At 34.7% G+C, this 12137-nt stretch overlaps 1 protein-coding gene across 1 annotated transcript; it reads right to left on the reverse strand.

Annotated features, from left to right (window-relative positions):
* Positions 1-1587: 1587 nt before the first annotated feature.
* Positions 1588-3899, reverse strand: LOC132554295 (uncharacterized). The gene is made up of 2 exons (XM_060218600.1): positions 3625-3899; positions 1588-2620 (listed from the first exon to the last, which is right to left on the reverse strand). The coding sequence occupies exons 1-2, from the start codon at positions 3848-3850 to the stop codon at positions 2109-2111; spliced, it is 738 nt and encodes a 245-aa protein (XP_060074583.1). The 5' UTR covers positions 3851-3899; the 3' UTR covers positions 1588-2108.
* Positions 3900-12137: the final 8238 nt, after the last annotated feature.

Below are 12137 nucleotides of genomic sequence, written 5' to 3' on the forward strand. Positions count from 1 at the left end.
TACTTTCTTTTGTTCTTTTCCCTTTTCCCTCGAGAAATAAGAGCCGATTTTGTTTCTCTAATACTTGCTTCAATGCAGGTAATCCTCTATGACATGATCCCCTAAAAAACTGCTTTGTTATATTATCATTGAGTTTTTCTAGTCCTTGTTGGCTAAATCTTACCATGGTTCCATGAGTTCTAATGATCTCTCCCACATGATATCTCAACAAGTGTATGTATGGGGTAATATCTCTTGTTTGATACACCTGTATATAAAGAGCACACCAGCTTTTTGCCTTCGCTTCAATCTCATCAGGGTCTGGATTTTCAGATTTTATTAACTCATTTATGTCTTTAAAGCCATCCCATAATTCCTGAATCTCTGCTGCTCTGTCCTTATCCTCAAACAAATCTGATGCATGAAAATGGTCAAACAAAACACGCTTCTCTGGACCTGTAAGGTCTCTGTAGTCCAATTTCTTTGTTTCTTGATTTACACCTATCTCAAAATGTATTCCAAGTTGCTGTAGCACATTTTCTAATTTCAAAACATGCTTCAGTTTGTCTTTCTTCTCGTACACACTTGTAAATGTGGAGTTCTCATTTATGTTATCTAAGCATCTTAAGTCAGAAAGGAGAAGATTGAACAATTTGTCAGATATTCTCAAATACATATGCAAATGGTCTATAACAACACGATTTGGAGTAATGCTTGGAAAAAGTGGCTTATTCTTCACAGAAAAAAAACCCTTGTTGACCTTCTTTCTCTTTAGTGATGAAGATTGTACCAATTCCTCACACTTATACTCAAGTCTAGCTCCTTTGGATGGATCAACCATAGACCAATTTCTACTGAGGTCTAGTTTTTCAGCCTTGTTACATGTGCAGTAAATGCAAAAATGCTGACAAGCTACTGAAGATATTCCAGTAGCAAGCAGAAGAAATTTATAATCCCCGCCTAAAACTATTTCAATATCAAAACTTCTATGTTGTACTTTTAGACTATTGCCATCTAGTTCCTCAACTTCCTTAACCAAATCTGATAAACCCAATACTAGATCACTATATTTTTCTGCAGTTCGTATGACAGCCAAAGGGTAGTTTCCCCGGACTGATGCACTCCTTTCTTCATTTACAATAGTAAAAGTAACATTAACAACATGAATCCTTTTCCCTATATTTGTACCATCCCCTGATATTTTAATTTTTACCTTACCTGCAGGGGCAAAGTTCTTGTCAGTTTTAATCTTATGTGAAAGTACGTCATGTAAATGTTTTTTCAAACTCTGCTGAACACCAAGTCCATCTGGAGTTTGGATGATATCAAATTTTGAATTTAAATCTGAAAGAACTTTATTAACAGCGTTAATTCTTGGGAGGGTTTTAAATGCCATACTCAACTCATGATATGCATCTTTACTGATGTTAAATGTATCTAAAATGTAAATCAGAGCATTCAAATCATCTAAAGTTTCACTTGCCTCCAGTGACTGGTTTTCCTTATTTTCACCAGTTTCATACAATCTAAGCACCTCCTCTTTTCCATTCCTGACCACTGTGACAGATACAGGCACAGCATCTGAATCTTTTAAAAATGACAGTGCTTTTTTACAATGTTCTTCATCTTTTTTCCTAATTTTGGACTGCCAACTAGGTGTGCAATCAGCAAATGCTTTCCGCTTTATAGGTTTCACTTCAGGAGTACCAATTACTGCACTTAAATTACATAACTTTTCCCTCAACTCTTTGTTTTCTTTTTCTTTATCCCTTAGATCTTTTTCAGTATCAGCCTTTATTTTATCAACTAAAAACTGAGTTTCTTCTCTATCAACTTTGACGTCCCAACTATATTTGGAATGTTTTAATTGTTCTTTAAACTTTCTAAATTGTGACCCACCCTTCACTTTTGCTTGTAAACCATTTTGTTTAAGCCTAAAAAGTTCAGCACGTAAACATTTCAAACTATGTTCATCTGGGAGAAATTTCAATGTACAGATGCTTTCAATAGCTGTTGATATTTCTTTAACAGTTGGTATATTTAATGGTTTATTCCAATAGTTTTTCAATAGTATATTAAAAAGTTCTTCTCTAGAAATGATGATCATTTTTTAAATGTTAACTTTGGCATTACAAGAGAGGGTCATCCATCAAATTTGGTAACATTCTGTAGTTGCCAGTGCACTTCACAAAACTGACTATGACTTGTTTGCCCCTTGGCCGAAATGATTCTTCAATCCTGAGCTGACCACCAGTCTTTCGGACAACAAATTCTTTGGATTCTCTTAGAGATTTATGATAAATCTTAACTGTTGCTGTTTTAATATAAACACAATCTCCTTCCTTATTAAGTATCCTAAAATCCCAATGTTTCCCAAAAATAGAGTTCAAGTCGAAGCGTGACCTTAAGCTGTACACAGTTTTTGTTTCTGTTTTTTTAAACATGTGTAGCTTTTCTTGAAGACAAGAAAAATCCCTTTCATCCATAGGAGTTTTTAGCCTTACAATGCTGTCCAGTCTTGAACCTGTTGTCAGACTGTCCTTGATCATTGAACCCACATTCACAATTGACTGTGTCCCCTCACATTCATTAGTCTCAAGTTCTGCCTCTTTGATGATAGTGTCATACTTTGCACTCCATCCTATCAATAAAGATTTTACATCATAAATAAACTATGACAAATTTCAATGATGCATTTTATCAAATACACCTGTTGATCTAGTGTGCAAAAACCATTTACCGGTACATTGAATTATTAGCTTGAAGTGACTTCAAACAATTTCTTTCCCCCCCCCCCCCCCCCCCCCCCCCCCTTCCTTCCTCTCCCCAATATCCGTTCAATTTCTGGCAGGGAGTTAAATGAGAAGGTACATTTGTAACATTTTGTTCGAAAAATGTTTTGTATTTCATTTCATTACATGTAATATGATCCCATAGTGTTATTTTGTCAAGGGAGGTATTACTCCAGGTAGTTTTTAAAATTAATGTTTTCAAACAAAAATGTATTACTATGATTGAACCATTGATACCTGATAATTTTTTTAAGATGAAGAAGAAGAAGAAAAAGCAGACGAAACTATCATAAGAGTAACAGAGATTATTAATTTTCTTAATGCGTCACTAGGAGTCGAACTCATGACCTCTCACCAGGGACGTATATAACAGAGTATACGTATTATATGTCCCTGCTCTCGCTAACTAGTGTTACACTTTACCGAATGAGATAACAAGATCTCCCTAGCTGAGTTGGTAGGAAACAGCTAGTATTTACAAGGCTGACATAAGATTTTCTTTAGAGGAATTGAAAGATTACATTTGATTATACAGATTTTTCTATATACAATGATATAATATTAATCATGTATCGAAAGTGTTAATGATCACATATTTATGCATATATATAAGGAGACTTGAGTTTAAAAAAATCCTGAAGATTCTTAATTAATGGTATAACATTGGTAATTTGTTTTTAAGTTATAGAACATAACTGTTACTGTTCAACAGCCTGTGTTAAATGTTACACACCTAATGATGAAAGTTTATGCATGCATATATTATATGTATACAGTTAAAAATAAATAATAAAAAAGTCAACAAAATGCTGAAAGCAATAATTATCAATAGTATTTACTACATACAACATACCTGTAAAATGAACTTTGACATAACCATCTTCTGGACTGGACAGGATTTCCACCGGATACAATCCTGCTTTCCACTCTTTTGATTTCAAACTGCTCTTTCTTGCCTTTGGCAATTCAACAAAGTTCAAATCTCTGCAAAAAATATTGATTTTACAATATACAAATGAAATTTTACATTTACGCTTTAGATGTACTTGGAACCTGTGGGTGGAAGAGTGTGAATGCATTAGAAAACTATTTTTAGCTTGAGATGTATAAGCATATATACATGTACAGTATACAGTAAATACCTTACTATTTTCAATCTACATGTACATTTGGCCTATATTTCATGCTACAGTACTAGTACAGTACAGTACTAGTTCAGACCCCCCCCCCCCCCCCTCCCATTAGTTTCACACACACAAAATGCTTTCTATTTTGCACATAAACACCTAAATCACAATACTTATTGAATAACCCATATGTTATATCACAGCACATGCATTGAAATGGACTTAATTTGATTTAACCCAAATACATTTTTTCCCGAACGAAGGAGTTCCCGCGGCTCAACTTGCACTAAGATAGTTGGTATATTTTACCGGTAACACCGGTGCAATGCAGCACTGTCTGCCTTTCGATTGTCTATTGGTACATTATGTCATTCCATTCAATCACAACCATTATTAAATACTCGTTTTTACACTTATTAGACTACTTACGAGTAAGAACTCACCGAGATCCCGTCTTTACCTTTGATTTCGGGTTTCCTTTTTGAACAGCAAGTCAAAACCGACGCCATTTTTCTTTTCTACGAGTTGAATAATTCAGGGGAGTTAACTCTGTATGTCACTACAAAATAATCTTGAAATTTCTAAAGAAACCGACATCTCCTCATAAGGGATACATGTTCCAAATTTGAGTAAGGTATACTAACTGTCTTGGTCTCAATGCGTTCACAAGGTAATCATATAGTACTTATGCAAGTACTGTGACCTCTACAGTCAATCCTCAATATCATTACTATATCCTCTCCACATTGCCCAGGGATAACTGAAACTGTAATCCAAATGATAACTAATACCCCCAACACCCACAGCCTTAGTTATCTCCCCATGGTGACCTTTTGCACAGAAACATCCTCTGAAACACAGCGGCATGTGCACATGTTCCCTAATATTCCTGCGAAGTTTTGTTGAAATTGGTCCACAGGTTTAGAAGTTGACCGACATGCAAAACCTGTCTATATTGACCAGTTGCCATGGCAATCAATATTTCGAGGGGGAAATGGTGCATGCACATCTACACATTGTCCCGAATATTACTGTAAAGTTTCATTGGAGTTGTCTAAGACAAGATGTGTCTACAGACAGACAAACAGATGGATGGACAGATGGACAACTTGATTCGATTTACCCACCCTTTTGGTGGTATAAGAATGCACAAGAGTGCTTACAAATTCCATGTGGACAGACATCATGGAAAAATAATAATGATAATAATAAAAATTAAAACATGATAAGGATGCTTATATCTTGTTTTCTTTATTCAGTATTCTTTCCATGCTTTGATCAGCAATGTAATCTTGTCATGTCAATATCCTAGTACAAGATTGCATACACAAAATTGTTGTAGGTAGACTTTTAAGATAAATAAAAAAAATACATGTCTAAGTTTAAATGAAGGTTTTAAACAGAAGTCGTATTATGTTCAGTATACAGTGATTTTTCTAGACAATTGTAAACTATAAACTCGGTATACAGCGATCTTTTCTACACATTTGTAAACAACAAACTCAGTATGCGGTGATATTTTCTACCAAAAAGTTTTTTTATATATTGTATACACTAAACACACACAAAAAAAAATAAGTAAACCTTTCTATGTACACTACAAACTCAGTATACAGTGATCCTTTCTACAAAAACTTGGTATAACTAGTGAATCTTTCTACTCAAGTAAATTGAAGATTGTATACAAATTTACTACAAATGCAGTATACAATGATCTTTTCCACATTTTTTTAGTTTCCGCCATTTGTTGATTCTTCTTTTGTGATGGTTAATATATTGCCGCCTTTAGAAAGTACTGTGACCTTAAAAGGCAAAATGGTTGTTAGCATCTCCTCAAGTGATTAATCATCTTCAACATCAAATTGGAGGTCGGAAAGAAGAGATACCTTCTACCATTCCAGATTTCATTTCTTCAGGGACATCCACCTGCTGAAAGAGAGTAAGGGAAATAAATATTTATATTTCTTTATTGCTATGATTATGTGCAAGAAATACACACTTCTGTATAAACTTATAGTATTGAACTTCCCAATAGGAGTCTATATTAAATATACTGTAATTAATTATTTTGACGTTCAGGACTGTCAAATTATTAAGCGATGGACAGCTAGAAAATAATAATATCTTGACCATGGTCATACAGAGATTGAATCATAAAGTTAAATTCGTGTGATAAATCTGTGCAGTATGATAATTTATTTTGACGTTTGTATTTCAAAAATTATTATGACTTGAAAAGTAATGTGTAATTTAATTGATTACATTGGACCGTCATGTAATGGCAATGCCATTTTCATAATGTAATTGTAATTTAATTAATTACATCATCATGTAATTGAACCCATGCCTGTTACAAACAGTAGCTGTCCTAACTGATCCTAAAATTAACTTTGGCTACGTCTATCACAAAATCAACTTTGGCTGTCTATTACAAATGCCACATTTAGCTACAGTAGAGGTTTTTCAAAAATGAATCAAAAGTGTTGAACTGAAAGTGGACGCAGTTGACATAATACTTAAATTTCTGAGATGAACAAATACAGTATATATATGAAAAGTTCAGTTGTACCAATTACACTTTACACATTCACACTGGGACCTTACACTTTACACATTCACACTGGGACCTAACACTTTGCTAGGTTTATCCTAATCTTTATTAAAACACTTTCCGGGATTCAGATGTTAACTGACATCTTCATTATTTCCAATCTTCATATTGTAATCGTTCACATGCATCACTTTTCAACAGAATCAACGAGACATCATGTCAAAAAGACAAAAACTAAATTTAAGCTAAAACTATATATATCAACTTCACATGTAAACCTTACAATTAGCATAGCTGTACAGTTCCCGTAGGATTTCATACCCTGGCCTTGGGGTACTTATAAATTATCTCCGATCAGAAATTTGAAAGAGCTAGATCTACAATAGCGTGGACAGTGACCGATATTTTAAAGTAAAATCGATATATTACACAGATAGATTCCTAGGTCTTTTCACGGTAGCGTAAGTAGTACAGTACAATATTACGGATAAGTTTTTTTCTGGTTAATTTCCGATTTGTTGGGCCACTGACAGAAGTGACTGCGATGAGACCATTATGAAACGATCTTTCAAAAATAAATCCATTTCAAAATACTGAAATACTTTACGGAAGCAACAAAAATGTGCTAGATGCTTACATAACATTTTTCAAGTGCATATTGCTTCAAAGGAAAAGTCTTGAAAATATTTTGAAAAAAAGTGCCATGGCGGCAGTGCCCAGCTTGCGCGTCGCCGTCAAGCCTAAATTCAATAGACGTGTGGCAGAGACGATATTTCGTTATTACATGTTTTTATTATATCAATACATATATACGTTATAGCGTCCGTCTATTAATTTAAATATGCGTTTCCCTTTATTTTGGCCTTGGTGTATTTTTAAGGTATTTCTATTTCTTGATTGGTCAGTTTCTGATAATCCCGTCAGTACCCCCTTTCCTTAGCCAATGGTCAGTGTTTTCTTTGTCGTTATTGTATTTTGGTCATTTTTGGCGCGCTATTCGGCACTCTGTCCATAGGCACTTGACTGACAGGATGGAATTTTGATAGGTAAGACATTTACTAATTTTCACTAAATTAATTGTGCAATTACTAATTCATTTGCTTCCTTTGATTTGTGTAATCGTGATCGGATTTATATATGTACCGGTAACGCTATATGGTTTTTTTTAATTTACTGTATTGTGTTTGTTTTTTATGCAGATTACTGTTACTTATTAGTACTATATCGTCGGCTGTATAGTGATCCCACCGCCCTATTCCACAAATGGGTACGCTCTTAAAAGTCTGATGTATATTCAATTTATTGCGTTTTTAACGATCTGTTCTGTATGTACATGGATGATAAGATTTGCAATATTCTTTATATATAATTATGCTCAATATAGCATGTAACTATTATATTTGAAACTGTAAATCTAGTTAAAGTATTTGTAATTTTAATAGTTCTATACCTACATGTATAAGCGAACAGCTTGTTATCAAAATATTTATATTGTGCTGTATATGTGCGATATCTACAAAGTAATTTATGGTAAAGCCATCGCTAATGATTGTTATATATTGTTACAGGGTGATAAATGTAGTTTTATCAATAAATCGGAGAACCCTTTACAAGTGTGTTTGTTGGTGTTTAAACTGGCAAAGATCTACACTGCTACAGACGAGAAGGCTCATTCCAAATGAATTGTTGCAAAAAAAAAAAAATGCCATTGATAGTTCAGTATAAGTATTGACTTCAAATTCAGCTTACATATATATAGTGATACTTACCTACATAAATTACCCGCCATCTTCTTTCAGCCGCCGTCTTCTTTCAGGGTCCAGCAGCACAGAGCATCCCGGCTGTTTCCGTCAAAATTTTATGCTACTCTAAATCATTCTTATTTTAGTTTCATTTTTATTTTCAACTACATATTTCAGTATCTTTAACAGTTTTCAACAGTATTAAACGGGAAGTAAATTATCGAAAAAAGAAAAAAAGAAAGATATACAAATGTATATGACACCCACAATGCATCGCGCGGAAAAGAAAGTTAAGCCGCCATATTGGCATCGCCTCGCAAAATTTACCACCATAAACGTGAGTCTTTGTCATTGTATTTACAAATTTCGATGTCTGATTATCATTAATATACAATACAAAACGTTTTCTTGATGTACAAGTAATGAAGAAAATGTCGATAAGGTTGTTTCATTTAATGACTAGCATCAGCAACTTGTAGGGGCGATAATCCAATTATTACAGTAATGTCCGGCAGATGGAGTAGGAGTAAACTTTCGATTTATGAACCAATGAAAACGAAGTACTGATACTCAGCCTCAGGGGCGATAGCAACATGCTGAAAAGCATTGAAAAAAAAACAATGCACAATTAAATTTTGAATCCAATATCCTATGATATTTTGTACAAAATTTTATGTTGATGTGAAGGGGACGAGTCTACAATACTGTAGAAGAAAAGTCTGTGTGACATCACCGCTGTCTTAGGTAGTTATTGAAGTGTGATACCCCGCAAAAAGGAGTCCCTTCAGTACCTGGTGTCGGCACCTCTTGCACGAATCCCTGTAGGAATTGTCCTATGGATTGATTTTCCTAAAACACCTGTCCAGCTCATCCCACAGTTGCTCAATGGGAGATATGTTGGGGCTATATATACCCAGTAGTAGGGAAAAGCGTGTAGAGATGGATAATTGGCCGATCGACAACGCAAAGATAACCACGCCTACCGAAAATAAAGGAAGGCTACTCTTACCATCTCCGACAAACAAAGTGTCGTCAGCATTGAACGTCATTCCCAATGATATCGGACTAACGTGTCGTTGAAGAAAAAAACTAAAAGCAAACGGTTTCGTGTCTGGGTCATACTTTCAACGAGCGTCCTTCCAAACAAGAGACGATGATACAGTTGAAATTAATGGCCATGTTTTCCCCAGTCAGCGGAAAAATTTGGGGATATACCCGTTTTCAGTTGAATATTTATGAGGTTTTCCTTTTCAAATAAGGTTAACATGGCAAATCACTGCATTTATTCAATATATATACCAATCAATAGGGAATTCAAAATACTAAATTTGTATCTATGAATTACAGCCCTTTCCGTTATTGAAGGAGTAAAAACTGTCTTTTTCATTTGACGCATATTGCCAGGACCCAGTAAGTCGCCACATTACTACGATCCGTTTTTCAGACGAGTATGTCTGAGACGGTTTTTTACTTTTTAAACTAATTTTATATGTGGTAGCAGTGCAATAATTAAATAAAGAAATATACCGGTCGTTAGGGAATTTAATAACCTAAAATTATGTATATATATTTTTTAGCCCCTTTCCTCCTTGAATGACTTAAAACAGTCCATTTAAGTAGTCACGTACTTTCATTTCCCTATACTCGCCATGTTAAATCGAGTCGATTTCAGTATCTTTTGGTATACTGTGACGTCACTGGTCACTTATTGGGTTTTCAGATTTTTACTCAACTGTTTCCGTGAAATCGATAATTTTGCCATTTTAACAGTCAATGTCGCTTTTATGGTTCATCTTTGAAAATTTTTATTTCTGTAAAGTGGTCACAGTAACCTATATTTTCATATATATAAAAAAAAGATTTTTCGCTGAAGATACCCTTTAAACACCACACAATGTTGAATCTGTTTGTTTTTTTCCTCTTTACATTTTTGCTAATAATTAAAAAGATAAAAGAAAAAACAAAACAAAGTTCAAGTGGTGTGGTTGTTTTCTATGGAGCAGAATTAATGAAATAAAAATAAAAACAGTCGCCATGCAGGGTTAGCTCAGTTGGTAGAGCATAGGCTCCACGACCAGAAGGGTGCAGAGGGCCGGGTGTGTTTGAATCCCGGCAGCAGCAATTTCTTTCACCTCTGTTTCAAGTGGGAAGGAAGTGGTAAACCCCAAAGAAACAAACAAAACAAGTTTGTTTTTACAGTCATATAAAGTCTTTATAAAATGGCCACCAAGATACATCACTGATATAATGGTTACTTTCTAAACTGGCATTAAATTCTTAATTTTTTTTTTTGGTTTTTTTTTTTATTTATATCATGTTAATGGGGTTTTTTTTCATCAAGAATATTAATACCTTATTGGAAGACTTTAAGATTTTATTTCAACTGTTTAACCATAACAGTAAACATTCATTTTATCACAGACCATTCACAAAGTAAAACTTTGTAAAAGAGCAGAAACATGTCCAGATAATTTCATTTCCCTTCAGTCAATAAATATCCGAAAATGGTCAGTCCGAAATCAAGCTTGTTTATAAATACACACATTAACATGCGACTTATTAGCACATGAGAGAGGATTATAAAACTTATGCTAGCAAAATTTTGAGTGAAAAACAAATACTGATGTTCATTGCAATATTGTACACTTGAGTCTGTGAATATTTACGCACTTTTGAGCAGACATAAATAAAAAATGCTTTGCTTTAGAAGGACACCACAGGATCTCCTCGTTAAGTTGATACTTAGGCCGTCCGCACAATCGGAGCCAAGATTTGCACTTCTCATGCTTCATCTGAGATTTGGGAAACGGTATGAACACAACACCTCCCTATAATCGCTCGGGGTAGCGAAATCGGTGTTGCAAGTTCCCCAGCAAAGTATCACCATTGTCGGAGAATGTCGGAGTAGCGAAATGTAAACAAAGAGGCGAATACTGATTGGCTAAACCGCGCTGTCAATCAAAAGCTGTCGATCGGCCAATTGTACACCGGGCAACACAAACTGCTGTGCGACAATGCCAATGGCGATGAACTCAGCAATTGCTCTACCCTTAGAATCTGAGTAAGCGTGACATTGGGTCAATGGAGAAATCAAAATGCCAATGTAGAAAATTAATGTGGCTGAAGTTGGGGGTATCTGTTGATATTATTAATTGGAAAAAGTCTGGCTTGTCCAGATCTTGCCTTATGATCTTACGATCTTACATCATACCTGTACGACCCCTAGTCTCAAATTGGAAGTCATGGGCTAACAAAAATAAATATTGCAGAGCATTAATCTGCTGTTCACAAGTACACGAACTCTGTACCTCAGTGGCACTCCTTTAACTTGTTTGATAAAGTATTACAAGCAATATTTCAATTTAGATTTATAAATGATGTCCAAACTTAAATGCTATGGTTGAACACTTATTTTATTCAAATGACCATAGAAAGTTTGGACAGTATGAGTACTGGGTATGCTTTAATTCAAAAATTTTGTGACTCCCACAAAATAAGTTCCCAAGGTCTTCAGAGCATGAACTTTTAAACAAAATTTTTCAAAAACCTCCGTAACGTTTTCGGTCACAAATGAGACGCATGATAAAAACACTATGCCCCTAGTTGCAACAAACTCTTAAAGTAGGACATTAAAACTACTGTGTAAGGCATGCAATAACTGCATGCACACTTTGTTAAAACACTTGTCCCCTTTGTTGTTAAGATATGACAGATTAAGTTCAATATTATGTGGCTCATGTAAAAAATGTTCAAATGTAGGTCACATCGTCAAAAACTTTGGTACCACTGAAAAGACATTGTCACAAGGAACACATGCTTGATACGAAAGCCCTGCCTCTTACAGTGCAATAGTTACGGCCAATGTTAGAATTTTTCAAATGTAGGTCAAAGTTCATGGTTACATGGCCAAAATTTTCGATCCTAGGTCATAATAAAATAACCCATA

Source organism: Ylistrum balloti, unplaced genomic scaffold, assembly GCF_031769215.1.
Source record: "Ylistrum balloti isolate Yb309-2 unplaced genomic scaffold, AGI_CSIRO_Ybal_v1 Utg370390, whole genome shotgun sequence".
NCBI classification, from domain to species: domain Eukaryota; kingdom Metazoa; phylum Mollusca; class Bivalvia; order Pectinida; family Pectinidae; genus Ylistrum; species Ylistrum balloti.